At 45.7% G+C, this 17724-nt stretch overlaps 1 protein-coding gene across 1 annotated transcript; it reads right to left on the bottom strand.

Moving 5' to 3' along the window:
• Positions 1 to 522: 522 nt before the first annotated feature.
• On the bottom strand, positions 523 to 10283 carry LOC113902978 (trophoblast Kunitz domain protein 1-like). Its single transcript, XM_027558440.1, has 6 exons — positions 10173 to 10283; positions 7712 to 7795; positions 6460 to 6531; positions 5071 to 5169; positions 1550 to 1745; positions 523 to 1097 (listed from the first exon to the last, which is right to left on the bottom strand). Coding segments are annotated over exons 1-6 (546 nt in total). The 5' UTR covers positions 10267 to 10283; the 3' UTR covers positions 523 to 1096.
• Positions 10284 to 17724: the final 7441 nt, after the last annotated feature.

The following is a 17724-nucleotide window of genomic DNA, read 5'->3' as shown; positions in this document are numbered from 1 at the left end:
AGGAAATGAATGCAGCAGCCAAGTGTCATCTCCATGCCTCCATTTCCTCCCTTGAAGGATTCTTAGGAAGATTATAGAAAAATGCAGGGAAAATGCTAACACAGAGCCTGAGGCACTAAAAGGTAGTTGTCTTTCTGTAACTGAACTAAGAAGCCGCCTCCCCACATGCGACATCAGGGAATCGGATTTCTTAGAAAAGTGGACAACTGAGCCTCATGCCCATTCTCCTTCTGCGAGTTCAGGAGGACAACCTGCTCCCAAACTTGACTGAACTTAGAAGCATGAAATAAAAGCTGTCATGTTGAGGTGTGTGTCTAGCATGCTTCTGTGTAGCTTGGTGTGGCTACTAAGAGGTCAGTGAGGCTATAACAGGTTTGCTTCTTGTACCTGGTAGGGCACAGTCTCTGGACAGGGAATTTGGAGGTGCCCACAGCTCTGCAGAACAGTGAGGAGGACCACTATTTCCATGGACCTTATTGGTTAAGGTTTGTAGTTGCAAACAACAGGCTCCACTCCAGTCAGTTTAATTTTAATATGCATTTATTTAAATATAACCCACAGTGTTTGAAGTTACAGAAAGGAAAATGCAGCATCATTCTGGGGTTTAGGGGCTTCTTTATCCCAAACTCTTCTCTCAGTATGGATGCTGAGAACTGGATGCTGGAAATACCACCTGGCCACCCACGAGGAGAGCAGTGATGGTGGGCAGGGGGATGAAGGTGAGGATGCCGTGAGGATGGGGGTGAAAATGAAAATCCTGTGATAAAGCGCAGGCTCTGCAGTCACTCTGGTCATGGGGAGTGTGCTCCTACATCCCTTCCTTCCTTCCTCAAGTAGAACTGTCTCTTTGGTGTCAGGAACTGTCCTAAGTGTTTGGGATAAAGGGAGGACATGTTCTCATGGTGCTGAGAGCTAACTGGATGAGACAGAAAAGGCATGCAGACCGTGGAAGAGAGGAAATAGGCTGGCTCTGCTGTGGAGGGTAGGGGAGAGAAGAACTGCGAGGAGACCTAATGGTTTAGAAGCAGCCATGGCCTAGCTCTGCAGGGGTCCTCCTCGGACTTCACATTTTCTGGGAGACACTCTTCGAGTGTCCTCTGCAAAAAGAAAGGAACTTGCTAAGTGCCATCATTTGCAGCCCCAGACCTGGACACTGGTCATCTTGACAGATCCTAGATTTTCCAAAAATATAGAAGCAGAGTCCTCATGACCCAAATGGCCTACAAGAAAGAAGTGAACTTTCCAAGCCTAGGTGGGGCACTCAGGAGCACTGCAGACCTGCCCTGGAGGGTGGCTGAAGCAGTGTTCCCATCTAAGAAAGAAGAGCATGTGATCAGGCTGAGATGACCACAAAGAGGCCTCCGGGGTTGACCTCCTGCCATCCTCTCCCTGGAGAACTCGCTCAGTGTGGTTTCACAGGACACTGCAGCCTCTCCTCCTGGCAGCAGCGAGGAGGAAGACACTGTGCAGGGTGAATGGTGTGTGGCCCCCTGAGCTCCGCCCCTTTCCCCAGCCCTTCCCTCCCCCTGTGCCCTGGCCCCTGTCTTACCACAGGGAACCAGCCCCTTGACCGCAGGTCTTCATGCAGTCCTCTATCGTTAGGAAGTTGTTTTTGTTCCCTCCGAGGCTGCCATATGTGAACGGCTCACAGTGACCGGTCTTGGCATCGTAGAAGTACCTGGGCATCTTAGTAGTGCCGTGACCTACCACTTTGGGCTCCAGGCAGAAGGCAGGCCTAGAATCTGCTGGAATGAGAGGGCAGTTGTCAGTTACGTGGACGGTCATCACTGCTCCGTACAAGGCCAACAACTAGAACCACCGGTTTGTTTGGAATAGAGAATGTTAGGGTTGTGGAGGTCAAATTGAAAAGCCTATTTGAAAACCTCCTTTTCTGGATGAATTATGAATGTTGCTAGGGGTGACATGATGTAGTAATCATGTGCAAACATATGTCTCTTCATGAAGCCTTTTAAGAAAATCTGGCATAATGCCTTTGAAAAGCCTTAAAACTTCTGTAGGACTTCCCTGGTGATCCCGTGGTTAAGACTCTACCGTGCAATGCCTGAGTCCAGGGTTCAATCCCTTGTCAGGGAACTAAAGTCCCAAATGCTGTAGACACGAAGTCGACAGACTATAACTACTGAGCCTGGGACCCGCAACTAATAACCAGCCCACCCAAATAAATACATAAATGCTCAAAAAAGAAAAAAAACACAAAAACCTCCACAAGTGTACAACAACAACAGGACAAAGGTAAAAAATATTCCCTATATGTCAGTAATTACTGGGTCTGGATACCTGAGTTTTATAATACTATTAATATCCTCTGTGTTATGTGTGTGGTAAAAGCTTTCCATCATTAATAAAAATTGTGAAGGAATCGTGCTATAATGGAAAAAGGCATGAAGAAAACATAACACTGTGTTTGCTTCAGTTATTTCATGGGGATTCTATGAATGAATATTGATACTATATATTGTGTATATAAGGAGAAATATACATATTTGTTTTTTCATTGTTTTCCTGATGCTGATCCTAAAAATCTTGGTATTTCTTTTGTGATGAGAGCAATAACAGTGTCCTTTGATATGTGAAGTGGTTGAGTTTGGAAAGACTCTAATGAGCCCAGAACGGGCTCTGATTGCACAGGAAAGGTCTGCCTACCGGCGGGTGGGCACTTTCATTCCACCCTTCCCCTGGTCTTCTATCCACTGCTCCTCTCCTTCGCTCAGCCTCAGGGAGGGTAATGGAGCTGTCTGTTGAACGACCTCCAATGGCTAATGATTTAATGCATCATGACTAGGTAATGACGCCTCCATAGAAACTTCAACAGAGCAGGACATTCATGTTATTCAAGAGACCTGGGATCCACTCAGGGAATAACACTGCTCACTGGGGCTTTGTCTCTGCTCTTTACCCCCTCGAGGCCACTCTCTGAACTGCAGCCTGAAGGATTCTGTTATTATTCTGTCCTTCCGCATGGCTCCATCACGACCAATCCCTCAGTGAGTCCCTTTTTCTCTGAGAGTCAAATTCTGATTCTTAAAAAGTCCTACAAGCGTTCTCTCTACCTGCTCCCATGGCCTCGATGCCTCATCCCCTTCTACTCGTTTCCCCTCATATAAACCCTCTCATATCCAGCTACCCTGGTCCCTTCTGTTGCTCAGACACAACCAGGCATGTTATTTCTGCAGCTCTGCTCAGTGCCTCCTTATCACAGAGGGTTTCCTTGACCCTGTAGAGAAAAAGGACAGCATTGTTTCTCTGCCTTGCTCTCTATCTTCAAGAAACTGATAACCTACCATAGGATTTCTCCCCTTTGCTATTTTTATGTCATCCTCCAAGAAGGCAAATTACTTTGCCATGTTTTTTTGATAGCTGTGTCCCCATCCCCAAGAACAGTGCTTTAAAGGGACTTACTAACTCTCATTTTCATTCTCTCCACAAGTGCAAGGTCATCAAATAGAATGGGTATAATTGATTTCCTTTTAGTACAAAATCACCTTGATAATGGGGCACATCAACACAAAGGTCAATCTCCCTCTAACATTCAGTCTCCTGAGAGGATAATAAAAGAGTCTGTCCTGGTAATCGTTAACCCTGAAGCCTCTGAACCCAGATATTTATGGATTTTTAAGGAGGTTTTCAATAGAGAACCACTTTGATTAAATTAGTGGCCATTGCTCATTGATCTCGATCTCAGAGCCTGCCCCTCTCCCCAGAGGGGCTGGCAAGAAATTGGTGAAATTTCCAACCTCTGAATGGGTGTTTGAGTTTTTTGGCAGACAACCCAGAACCTGAAGTTTCCTGGGTTGCTTTCCCTGAGTGGTCTCATGGTCTGTCAAAGAAAGTAAGTTCCAAGAGTTTCAGGATGCCTGGACCATGAACCAGGACAAGGATCAAATATAGATCAAATATATGAACAATAAAATAATAGTCAAAAGAGGACAAATGAAAGGGCCTGGAGACTTTACTCATATTTTCTCAGCCTAGGTCCCACGAGACAAACTACACAAGGGCTGTGTTTTTGCGCTCTTGAAGTTGATCTGCTCAGTGGTCCCACGTCTTTCTGCTTATTTTTAATAATAGAGGTATAATCATTATTTGAGCCCTCAATATGTTTTCTTGCAAGGATAAACTTCTTCAGATTAACGCGTTGGTGGAAAATGGGCAAAATTGGTCATGAAATGCGAACAGATTCTTTATATTCACGACTGGTAAACTGTTCAGAGAACTCATGTAACATTTTCCCCTGTTCAGATGAGGAAACTGCAGATGACTTGCCCCAGGACACAAGCATGTGGGTGGTAGGGTCAGGACAGGTAACTTATGATGTCACAACCCATCGATTACAATACCTGATTCCACCAGGAGTTCGGAAAATACAGCTTACTTGTAAGAGTTTCTGGATGCAGTGTCCTACTTTTATTACTTCCCCATCCCAAGCTTCATCTAAGCCCCCACCTCACAGGGCAGAGTGAGCTTGGGTTAAACCCTGACAGCGAATATGTGGCGTCTCTACCAACATCAACCAATTCCCCAGATACCTGCTGGGCATCCCCCAGTCAACTGACGCCTGATGTGAAATCTGTGCAGTTAATGCAGATCTCACGGGACGAGGGCTCAAGACTGTCCTCACTTTATAGAGCCAGTCACGTGTTCCCTTGTTACTTACACTTGTGACCAAACGGTTAAAATGTGGAGGTTCCATGACATCACTTCCAAGTTTAACAACTGAATGGAACTGATGATAAAACTTAGGAAAACCCTTACTGTTCTCAGATGAATATACATGAAAAGTTCACAAATAGTGAAATGGAGGGGACGTGTAGAGCAAAGGGGGAGTGGAGGTGTGTGGAGCCTCCATGTCTCAGTGAACACAGCACCCTCACATCACGTACTTGTGTTCACCACCCAGGAAACTCTCTGAACTTTAATATTTTTACATTTTTTTGAGGTTTCAAGAAGTAGGCTTATTGATTGAATCATTGGCCACTGGCCATTGGCCGGTGGTGACTGATCTCAGTCTCAGTGCCCTTTCCTCTCCCCAGAGGCACAGAAAGTACAAACCTTTATTCTTCTCACTGAGTATTAATTGCTGAGTATTGAATGTTGGGGACTCCTCTACTGTGTGGTTCTTGAGTTGTGCTCCGGAAGTCTTCACATGACCTATGAAGGAAAGTAAATTTCAAGAGTTTCAGGAGGCCTGGTCCATGAAACAGGATAAGGATCAAACATGGATAAGATAATAACAGTCAAAAAAAAAGACAAGGGAAAGGGCCTGGAGACTTTAACAACCATATCAGCGTTGGTCCCACAGCCTACCACAAAAGGGCGGTTACTTGCTCTCCCTGCCTTTGCTCTCCTCTGTGGTTCCACATCTTTTGATTAGTTTTAATAATAGAGGAATAACCATTATTTGATGAAGAAATATTTTTACTTGTCCAAAGCAAGTAGGCAGAGAATTTTTTTTTCAGATTTAATACACCATAGTGGAAAATGGACAAATCTGGCCATGAAATGTGGATAAACTATTTATTTACATGATTTGTCATCTGTTCAAAGAACTCATGTAACGTGTTCCCCTGTTCAGATGAGGAAACTGCAGATGGCTTGCCCCAGGACACAATCATGTGGGTAGTAGGGTCAGGAAAAGATACCGTGAGGTCGCAACCCATCGATACACTACCTGATCCTGCTAGGAGCTTGAAAATACCGATAACTGGTGAGTGTTTCTGGGAGCAGGGTCCTACTTTCCCTACTCACCTCTCCCCAAGCCTCATGTGAGCCCTCAAATCACAAGGGAAGGTGAGTCCGTGTTTTTTCCTGAAGCGAAATGCGTGGTTTCTGCACTAACACCATCCGGTTCCCAACACCCAATGGGAGAACCAGTTAATTGACTTCTGACACAAAATCTGTGGCGTTTGGGCTGATGCCACAGGTTGAGGGATCTAGATTGTCCTCTCTTCAGAAGCCAGTCATGTGGTCTCAAGTCACTCATGCTTCTGACCAAATGACTAAAAATGAGAGTTTCCGTGACCCCACCTCCACGCACAATAATCAGGGGAACTGGTGACTGATCTCGGGAACACTCTTACTGTTCTCAATCAATGTACAGGGTAAAACTCAGAAAGAACAAAATGCAGGAGATCTGTACTGATCCCGGGAACACTCTTACTGTTCTCAATCGATGTACAGGATAAAACTCAGAAAGAATGAAATGCAGGAGATCTGTAGGGCGAAGGGGAGTGGAGATGTGCAAAGCCTCCATGCCCTGGTTAGATGAGCACCCTCATATAACCTCCTTTTGTCACCGTCCCAAACACTCTCTGAATGCCAGTATTCTGGATTTTTAATGAGGTTTCACTAAATAGGCACACTGATCGAATCATTGGCCAGTGGTGACTGACCTCAATCTCAGTGCCCTCCCCTTTCCCCACAGGAGCAGAAAGTTCAAACCTTTATTCCCTTCACGCATTGCTTTAACCACTTCACGTATGAAACCGGATCCCGCGTTGGCAATCTTGGCACCTAGGAAAGACAAAAATTCCACAGTTTTCAGGAGTCTGAGACCATGAGCCGGGACAAGGTTCAAATATGGATAATAAAATGATAGTCCAAAGTGGACAAGGGAAAAGGCCTGGAGACTTTGCTAATGTTATATCAGCCTTGTCCCAGGAGCCAGCCACACAAGGGCTGTGTTTCATGCTTTCCCTGCAATTGCTCTGCTCAGTGGTCCCAGGTCTTTGGGATTTATTATTATAGTAGAGGGATAATCATTATTTGACACATAAATATTCTTTCTCACCCCAAAGCAGTAGGTAGAAATATCTTTTCAAATGAACATATCCTGGTGGAAAATGAGCAAAATTGGCCACGAAGTGTGAATAAACTCTTTGTATTTATGACTGGTAATATGTTCAAAGAACCCATGTAACAGGTGTCTGCTGTTCAGATGATTTCCCCCAGGACACATGGCATGTGGGTGGCAGGGTCAGGACAAGATACTGCCCTGTCACAATCCATCTGACGTACTATCCTATTCTCCCAGAAGCTCTGAGAGTACCGATAACTGGTAACAGCTTCTGGGTGCAGTGCCCTACTTTCATTACTCCCCTGTCCCCAGGACTCACCCGAGCTCCCAAAGCACAGGGAGACTGAGTCTGGGTTTCCCTGACACCACATCTGTGGTGTCTCTAGAAACAACATGCAATTCCTCCAAACACCACTGGGTGTCCAACAGGGCAATTTAATTCTGATAAGAAATGAGGGGAGTTAGTACAGATTCTGCATGTTGAGGGCTCAAACTGTTCTCAGCTCAGATGATAGGCGTGTTGTCCCGATTCACTCATGATTTGACAAAGGGTCTAAAACTGGGAAGTTCCCTTACCCCACCTTGGTGTTCAATAATGCAATAGATCTGACGACCAGACTCAGGAAGACCACTCTCATAGAGATCTCATGTTATCATAAAGGATAAATCTTGGCACAGCAATGTGAGTGAGAGGTGCAGGGAAAAGTGGAAGTGGAGGTGTGGGGACCCTCACATCACCGCCGTGTGTTACCACCCCAAACACTCTCTGAATGCCCACATTCATGGACTCTTATTGAGGTTTCACTAAACAGGCGTATTGATTGAACCATTGGCCAGTGGCATCTGTTCTCAATCTCAGTGCCCTCTCCTCTCCCCGGAGTTGCAGAAAGTTCACACCTGTAGCCACACCACGGATGATATTTTTAATCATATCTTTTGTTGAATGCTTCTTAGGTCCCCGTCTATGACTTGTCTCCAGACCTATGAAAGACAGTAAATTCAGAGAGTTTCAGGAGACCTGGGCCATGAACCAAGGCAAGGATCAAATATGGAGAATAGAAGAATAGTCAACAGTGGACAAGGCAGGAAGCAAATATGTAAAATAAAATAATAGTCAAAAGGGGACAAGGGAAAGGGCCTGGAGACTTTACTAATACTGTATCAGCCTTGGTCCCAGAAGGCAACCACACAGGGCTGTGTTTCTTGTTTTCTCTGCAGTGGCTCTGCTCATTCATCCCAGGTCTTTCTGGTTATTTTTCATAAATAAAGGAATACTCATTATTTGACACCCAAATATTCTTTCTTGCCCAGGACCAGTAGGTAGACAAGTTATTTTCAGATTAATTAACATATCTTGGTTAAAAATGCACAAAGTTCACTACTTGCAAAGAGCTGAAATGTGTTTCACCTCTTTATATTCATGACTGGTAATCTGTTCAAACTAGTCAATCCTAAAGGAAATCAACCCTAAATATTCATAGGAAAGGCTAATGCTGAAGCTGAAGCTCCAATACTGTGGCCACCTGATACAAAGAACTGATTCACAGGAAAAGACCCTGATGCTGGGAAAGATTGATTGAAGGCAGGAGGAGAAGGGGATGACAGAAGATGAGATGGTTGGATGGCATCACTGACTCAGTGGACATGAGTTTGAGCAAGCTCCGGGAGATGGTGAAGCACAGGGAAACCTGGTGTCCATGGGGTTGCAAAGAGTTGGACATGACTGAGCAACTGAAGGAAAACAACAAATCTGTTCAAAAACCCATGTAACCTGTGTTCCCTGTTCAGATGAGAAAATTGCAGATGAGTTGCCCAGGAAACATGGCACGTGGGCGGCAGGGCCAGGACTAGATACTATCACGTACAACGCATTGGATACACTGCCTGATTCTGCCAGGAACTCTAAAAATAAAGATAACTAAGAACAGTTTCTGGGTGCCACGTGTACTTTCGTTACTCCCCACTTTTGGAGCATCGCTTGAGCCCCGAAATCATAGAGGAGAGTGAGTCTAGGTTTCCCTGACACCAAATATGTGGTGCCTCTACCAATAGCAACCAATTCCCAAACAGCCACTGGGTGCCCAACAAGAAATTCACTTCTGTTTCAAATCCATGGAATTACTGCAGATTCTTCAGGTTGAGTGCTCAAGACTCTCCTCAGTTCAGATGCCAGCCATGGGGTCCTGAGTCACTCATTCATGCTTGTGACCAAATGGCTAAAATCGGGGCCTCTATGACCCCACCTTCAAATTCAGCTACTGAATAGAACTGGCAGTTGACCCTAGGAAAACCCTTGCTTGCTATACCCGGATTAATATACAAAATAAAACTAAAGGCAGCACAAGGGAGGCGATGTGCAGGGCAAAGGGGGGTGGGCGTGTGCCCAGCCCCCATGCTCTAGTGAGCACAGCACTCTCACAGCACCTCCCTGTGTCCACCATCCTGCAAGCTCTCTGAGCCCAGTAGTTATGTACTTCTTTCCAGGGCTCACTAAACAGGCATATTGGTTGGATCATCTGCTGCTGGTAATTGATCTCGCTCTCAGTTCCCTCCCCTGTCCTCAGAGGTGCTAGAGTGAGAGGTGGTGAAAACTATACCCTTTAAATGGGTGTTTGAGGTTTCTTGGAGACCAGCCCAATCTTGAAGGTGCCTTGAGTCACCTTTAGTGACTCATCTCATAACCTGTAAAGTCAGCAAATTCGAAGAGTTTTAGGAGGCCTTGGCCATGTCATGAGAAGGATCAAATATGGATCTTTTTATTACTAAACTATAGTGAGGTTCAGGGACAAGGCAGGGACCAGGAATAGAGAGTCTCACAAACGGGGTTCCTAATCTGGTAGATTTAGGTGGGATATATATATCCCATATATACATATATACACACATATATACATATATATATATATATATTTAATATATTTCCTCATGAGAGTCATAATGTCAGTGGAGTTGAAAGCTTACAACTTCAGCCTTCCCTGGTGGTCCAGTAGTTAAGAATCCACCTGCCAATGCAGGGAACAAGGATTGATCCCTGGTTTGGGAAGATTCCACGTGCCTCATTGGAACTAAGCAGGTGAACCACAATTACTGAGCCCAGATACCTCAAGCCCCTGCTTTGCAATGAGAGAAGCCACAATGAGAAGCCCATACACTGCAACCAAAGTAGCCCTGGTTACTAGACAATGTCATCGCATAGCCAGTAAGTCCAACACAGCAAACCCAAACAAAAATCCTGCCCAACATGACAGGAGAAATCCAGAAAGGGTTGGCAGTACTCACCCCACACCTGCCCTGCCCCCTTCCATAGACTTCCATCATTTCCCTCCAGTCTGTAGAAGACAGGTGAGGCTGGACCTACCTTCATCCTGGATATGGTGTATGTTCACCAGGGTGCTGTCCACCAGGATAACCAGGAGGAAGAGAAGGGCTGCGGAGAGGCAGAGCCGGTTCATCTTCGTGGCCTTGCAGGAGGGCTCCTGAGGATGCTGGGGATGCACTGAGCTTTAATATCCTGGCGAGGGGTGGGATCAGGTGATGAGGAAGGGAGTGGGCAAGGGGAGGAGCTGGGTCAGTCCTGTTTATTGCGTAATCTCCCTACAAAACTATGCCTCTGGCTTCTCTCTACAGGGGCCTAAAGTCCAGTAAAAGTACTTCTCAGATTTGACTCTACCTGTGGGTCTCCTGTAAACACAGATAGTGATTCTAATATGTTGACTCAGGGAGCATCCCAGGACCTAGAGCAGTGCATGGCATGTGATAGATAGTGAGTGGATGAGACAAATCACAGGACCTATAAGTGAACAGCAGTGTGTGAGCTCAGGTCCTTCTTTCAGCCTCCTGCAGGTGTCATCTCACCTGGACCTCAATGCCCTGACCCCCTCACCTAGCACAGATGACAGGTGTGACACAGGCCACCTTCCTGCAACCACTGTCACAGCTTCTGCACTGGATGGACACTTGCTGTCTATCAGACACTGATCCAGGCAGGAACTTAGCTGGGGAAGCTGATGTCCTCCTGGGCTGTGACCCTCCAGTGTGTTCACTCTGGTTACAGCATGAGCACTGGAATCATGGAATATTGAGGGAATACTGATGCTGTCACTATAAAGAAATATCAATTCCTATTCTTGGCACAGAGCTCCTAACACTGCTGGAGTTTCCTGAGAGATGAGAGAAACAAGGAGACTTTTGTCATGTGAGGGAAGGGGCTAGTAAACACTCAGTCTAAACCAAGGATGGAGTGTGTTATCAGGGTAATCAACACTTGATTGGGGGAGTGGGAATTCTCATTTCCACCTTTCCTCTTTCCCTGCCCCCACACCTCAGGGAGGGGTGAGAGGTGGAGGGCGAATCCATCACAAATGCCTAAAGATTGAATGATTTGTGATGAAGTCTCCACAGAAACCTCAACAAAGCAAGTCATTTATGATCTAAAAAACTGAGATCTACTCAAGGAACAACACAGGTACACACTCCACCATGGCTCACTGGACCACTGCAGCAGCCTGCCCAGGGGCCTCTGTCTCTGTTCTTATTTCCGAGGAGCCACTCTCCACTCTGCAGACTCAGGGATCCTCTTAAAACTTGAATCCTATTGCATGGCTCCCATGACCAATCCCTCAGTGACTCCTCAGCTCTCTCAGAGTCAAATTTGGATTCTTATAAAGTCCTACAAAGCTCCTCATGACCTACCCCCGTGGCCTCTCTGCCTCATCCCCTTCCACTCCCCTCCCTTTACCCGCTCAGCTGCAGCCACCCTGGTCCTGGCTGCTGCTCAAACACATCAGTCTCATTTTTGGCAGCCTCTGCTCAAGGTCTCCTTATTCCAGAGTGTTTCCCTGGCCCTCTACAGTCTCCTGAATTCCCATCACTCTCTTTCTTCACAACACTCATCACTATCTGCCATAGGATTTTCCCTGTTTTCATTGTCGGTCGGCCTCTCAGAAGGCATATTATTTTACTATATTTTGTTTACAGCTGTTTTCCTACACCAAGAAATGTGCCTTCTGGGACAAAAATCCTATGTATTTGATAAATATTTGTCACGTATATGAATCTCCCATGTCATCCTTATTTCAAGTGCACAATCGTTGAAAACTCTGGATATAGTAATATTCCTTATATTCTATTAGATAATGAAACCTGTCTCTCTCTCTATATATATACCTGTATTTATGTATATACAAATATGATGAAACCTGTCTCTCTATGCATACCTATGTGTGTGTATATGTATATATGTATATACATATACACACACACACACACACACACACACATATATATATATATAGCTACACTCATCGCTCAACAGTAAAAATTGTCTGAAATGTAGGAGACCTGGATTAGATCCCTGGGTCAGGAAGATCCCCTGGAGAAGGGAATGGCTACCTACTCCAGTATTTTTGCCTGGAGAATTTCCTGGACAGAAGACCTTGGCAACCTATAGCCCATGGGGTCACAAAGAGTCAGACACGACTGAGCCATTAACACTTTCTTTCACCTGTCCATATAATTATGAGTCTCCTCTAACATCATATATCCCAATAGGAAAATGAAATAATCATCTGACAGGACCAGCAAAATGAGTTGCCTTGAGTTTTGACTTATATTTTACCAGTTGGGAAAGAACAGTTTTTGCGCCTTGAGCAAACTCCCGAAAGTACTGCATTGCCTTCTCTTCCCACAATGGTCTCCAAAGGTAAGAAGCCCGGTTGTCACTCAATGTTCTGATTAATTTCATCACAAAGAAGTGCTCATTATTTGACAGACAAATTTTTTTTGAAGGGCTGGTGAGGAAATATATGCAGATAATTCTTTTGGACTAAAACATTGTGGGGGAAACTAGACATCATTGACCATGAATGTCAAGCTCTGAATACTCATTGACTGGTTATCTTTTCAAAAAACTCAAGTAACCTGGTCCCCCTGTTCAGGAGAGGAAAGTGCAGATGACTTCCCTAGGACAGAAAACATGTCAGTGGTGGGATCAGGACAAGTCACAGTACATTTAATCAAGTACATGATTCTGCCAGGAATTCTGAAAATGCAGAGAACTGGGAGGGGGTTCTGAGTGCTCTGCCCCACATAATATAGTCTCAGGGTCCTGACCCTCATACCAGACACAAATGATAGGGAAGTGTGAGTCTGGGTGTTGCCCCTGACCCCAAACATGCTGGGTCTCTACCAACAGCAACTGGTTCCCCAACACCCACTGGGCACCCAGGAGTCAATCCACTTCTGACACTAAATCTGCAGAGGGGACCCAGACCCCACAGGGTGAGGACTCCCTCCCTGAGGACGGTCCACACTTCAAGTGTCGATCACAAGTCCTGGGGTCACTTACACGTGTGACCAACTGGCAATAAACTGAGAGCTTTGAAGACTCATCTCTAAGGTTCAATAACTTATTAGAACCACTCACACAACTCAGGAATGCCCTTTACTTGCTGTGCCCAGTTGATGTAAAGCATAAAACTCAGGGACAGGGAAGTGGAAAAGCTTATGATAAACGGGGAATAGAGGATGCCGAGACTCCAAGCCCTCTCAGGACTTCCCCCACTCACATTCCCTTGATGGTATCACCTTCTCTGAAGCTCTTTGAACCCAATGTTAATTGAGGGCTGGACACAGACAATTTTATTGAATCTTTGGCCATTGGTGACTGAAATCAGTATCAGTACCTTCTCCTGTCCCCAGATGGACTGGGCTTGATAGTTCTAACCCTCTAATCACCTGATGGCATGTTCTGCAGTCCAGTCCTATCCTGACACTATCTCAGGTCCCATCCTTCACTCATCTCATGATTGAGAATATACAGAAAATTCCAAGTGTTTCAGGGGGTCTGGGGCATGGACGGAGACAGGGGTCAAATTTGGATTTTGTTATGACACTGCAGTAGGATCAGGGTCAAGGCAGGGACCAGAAATAGGGTCTCAGTTATGAAGTCCCTGATCTGGCAGAATCAGGTGGGATATGCCTTTAACGAAGCAGAACACATAATGATACCTCTTGAGAGGCAAGGAATTTCCCTGAAGTGAAAACTGCTCAATTTACTGGAAGAAATGCAGAGAGGTTTTGCTGCACCCACCCCAGTGCCTTCCATGGACCCCCGCTTATCACCTGTCCCCAGGCTGTAGAGGAGAGGTGAGCCAGGACTAACCCTAGCACTGGTTCCTGGTTTCACCCACCAGGTGCCCAGAAACACAAGAAGGGCTGTAGAGAGGCAGAGCTGGCTCATCTTTTTGGCCTTGTAGAAGGGTTTCTAAGGAAAGCTGGTGGAAGACTGAGCTTTTTGCACTCCAGCTGAGGGGTCAGAACAGCCAACAAGGAGAGGAATGAGGAAAGGAATGATCAGGGGTCAGTCTTGTACAATGTGTAATCCCCCCACCTTTCATGGTCCTGCTTCTGCCTACTGGGGCCAAATGCTCAGTAACTTTGATTCTCAAACTTGACTATGCCTGTCGGTTTCGTAGAAACACAGGATGTGATACTAAACGTGGGATTTTGTTCAATATGGTCATTCAAGGAACATCACAGCTCTTAGAGAAGTGCATAGCAAGTGATGGATGGTCATTCTGTGGATGGAAGCATATCAAAGGTGGATAATGGAGCAACTGTGTTAGCTCATGTCCCCTTTGCAGCCTCCTGCAGGTGTCTTCACATCTGGGCTTCTATGCCCACCTGCTTCAACTGTACCTACTTAAGAAGACAGGTGTGACCCAGGGAAGCTTCCTGCAACCATTCTGGCAGCATCTTTACTGGACCCACACAAGCTCTTCACCTGGCATTGGTCTAGACAGACGGTGAGTCAGGGAAACAGCGTCTGTATCAGGGGCACAAACTCTGATATTTTGGGTAGAAAAAAGAGTAAGGGAGTGGTCAGAAGGGAAGCAGAGACAGACATGTCTCCAGAACATGATCACCCCTCACCCCTCATCTGGTTTCACCAACAGGAGAGCTGTCTGCCTGAGTGGACTCCAGGGGACCTCGGAAGAACACTGGTAACCACCTCCTTCTTCCTGCTCTCCCTCAGTGGCGATGGGGCCATAGGACCTTGGTTTGGGCACCAGCTCTGTGTTTTCCAAACTTTGTTCCTGAGGATTTAAATCTCCCAGAGTCCTGTGTCCTCAGGTATCAGATGAGATCCGTGCTGCCCACATCATGTAGTTGCCATGGAAGCAATGGAGGCAACAGGCATGTATTCCTTCTCCCTGAGAAGTCTAAGGCCTTTGTAGTATTAATAATAACAGTAATGAGTAGTTACACCAGGTAAAACTTAAATTCTTCATTGTGGCAGGCATTATCCTAAGCACCTGACACATATAATTCATCTAATCCTCAAAAATCTTTAAAGAAAGATGGAGAAACTGTTGCTATTTCCTCATGTGACTGAAGAGGTACCTGAGATAACAGGAAATAAAGTAATTTGCTTAGGTCATAGCTTGTAGAGAGGAGATTGGGACCCAGGGATCTGACTTCAGAGTCTGTGCACATGTGCTCTGCTGCATTGCAAGCGGTAAACTAGAGTGCACACATCAGGTGTGTTGTTGTTCGGTCACTCAGTTGTGTCTGACTCTTTGTCACCCCATGGACTGCAGCACACCAGGCTTCCCTGTCCTTCACTATCTCTCAGAGTTTGTTCAAACTCGTGTTCATTGAATCGGAGATGCCATCCAACCATCTCATCCTCCATCACCTGCTTCTCCTCCTCTCCTCAATCTTTCACAGCATCAGGGTCTTTTTTTCCACCTGATGTCTCTTCGCATCAGGTGGCCAAAGTATTGGAGCTTCAGCTTCAGCATCAGTCCTTCCAGTGAATATTCAGAGTTGATTTCTTTAGGATTGATTGGTTTGATGTCCCTGCTGTCTAAGAGACTCTCAAGAGTCTTCTCCGTGACTACAGTTCAAAAGCATAAATTCTTTGGTGCTCAGCCTTCTTTTTGGTCCAACTCTCATATCCATACATGACTACTGGAAAAACCATAGCTTTGACTATATGGACTTTTGTCAGCAATGTTAGGTCTCTTCTTAATATGCTGTCTAGGTTTGCCATACCTTTTCTTCCAAGGAGCAAGCATCTTTTAATTTCATGGCTGCAGTCACCGCCTGCAGTGGTTTTGGAACCCAAGAGAATAAAATATGCTACTGTTCGACACACCCACCATCCCTTCTTGTATATGTACTTGCAGTTACAGCCATGTAACTTCCCAGGTGGTGCTAGAGGTAAAGAACCCGCCTGCTGATGCAGGAGACACAGGAGATGGAGATTTACTCCCTGGGTTGGGAAGATCCTCTGGAGAAGGGCATGGCAACCCACTCCAGTACTCTTGCCCAGAGAATCCCCCATGGGGAGAGGAGGGTGGTGGGCTACAGTCCATAGGGTCGCAAAGAGTCAGATGTGACTCAAACGACTTAGCACAGCACACAACCATGTAACACCGTTGAGAAGGAAAGGAGCTCAGTCCTGAGTTAACCTAAGATAGAATGGCCTTAATAGCCAGTGACTCACAAAACCAGCCACTGTGAGTGGAGGGTCTCCTCTCTCCTGCGGCATCTCATATGTACCATTTCATTTAGCTTCATGTCAATCTTATGGCGTCTGGATTCTCATCCCATTGTGTCAAGGAGAAAGCAGAGGCTCAGAGAGGTAAAGAGACTTCCTCATTACTCACAATTTGCAAATAGCACAAATAGGACTTCAGTTTAGGAGGCCCTCTGGCCTTTCCTTCCTCCTGCCTCAATTTGTCTACCTGAGACCAGGGAGCAGCAGAGACTCCCCCTAAGAGCACAAACTCCTCTCTTCTCCCCCCTCCTCTCTCATCTGTCTGTCTTTCTCTCCCAGTGTCCTCCTGTCCTGGTCCTCCTCAGTTTGATCCAGGTTAGAGCCCCCACCCCCACCCCTGGATCAGAGGTCCCCTGATGAGCTGGTCCCCCCTCCTCCTCCCTCCTCCCTACTCATGAGTGATTGAGATCTCTGATTAGAAACCTCCCCATTTCCTGAGGGCATCTTCAGAGAAATCACAAGACGGGAAAATCACAGGGTTTGTATCTGGATAAAGACCAGAGAACCCAAAACTCTGATATCAGGTCATATCTCTGCCCCTTAATCCTCAGTTTTTCCCTCAAAAAAAGGGAGAAATTTGAATTCCATGATACTTAAGGCCACATCCTGAAAGGATGGAATGTACACTGGGTATGCAGAAGATGTTTAGATTTTTCTGAGGCTTTGTCCTGTGACCATCATTCACATCTGAGTCATGGGTGGTCAATTTCAGGCTACATGATAAAACAGCATCTGGATTTTTGGAAATAAGTAGTTTGCAATCTTAGAATGATGTTGTGAATACTGTTTTTGTTAGGATAATTTTCAGGATTGAAAGGAAACGCAGAAACCAGAGATTGCAAATCCGGCTAGCATACAAGTATTATTAACCCACATAGTACTTTCTACAATTATGAAACATTTCTGGGATTTAACAGTGGGAGATTTTACAGAAAATGAACTCACATTGTTGGAAAAATAAGCGATCTGGCAACACAGTCTTGACATTTAACAAGAGCCCTCTTCTGTTACATGGGATTCTCCAGGCAAGAATACTGGAGTGGGTAAACATTTCCTTCTCCAGGTGATCTTCCCAATCCAGGGATCAAACCCACATTTCCTGCATCGAGAAGCCACCTTTACCGTCTGAGCCACCAGGGAGCAGTGGGTCTCAACTATGAGTGAGCTTTAGAATTCATTAAACATTTGTTGAAACACAGATCTGAGACCTCCACTTTCTGAGGTTTGATTTGGTAAGACATGGTTGGGACCTGAGTATCTGCATCTACCAGGTTTCTGGGACTGAGGATGTTGCTCAAGGGACCACGTTCTGAAAGTCGTGAACTAAGCTAAGGAGAGATGCTTT

The sequence above is a fragment of the Bos indicus x Bos taurus genome, chromosome 13, assembly GCF_003369695.1.
Source record: "Bos indicus x Bos taurus breed Angus x Brahman F1 hybrid chromosome 13, Bos_hybrid_MaternalHap_v2.0, whole genome shotgun sequence".
Taxonomy (NCBI): Eukaryota; Metazoa; Chordata; class Mammalia; order Artiodactyla; family Bovidae; genus Bos; species Bos indicus x Bos taurus.
This window is presented reverse-complemented; position numbering and strand designations above follow the sequence as displayed.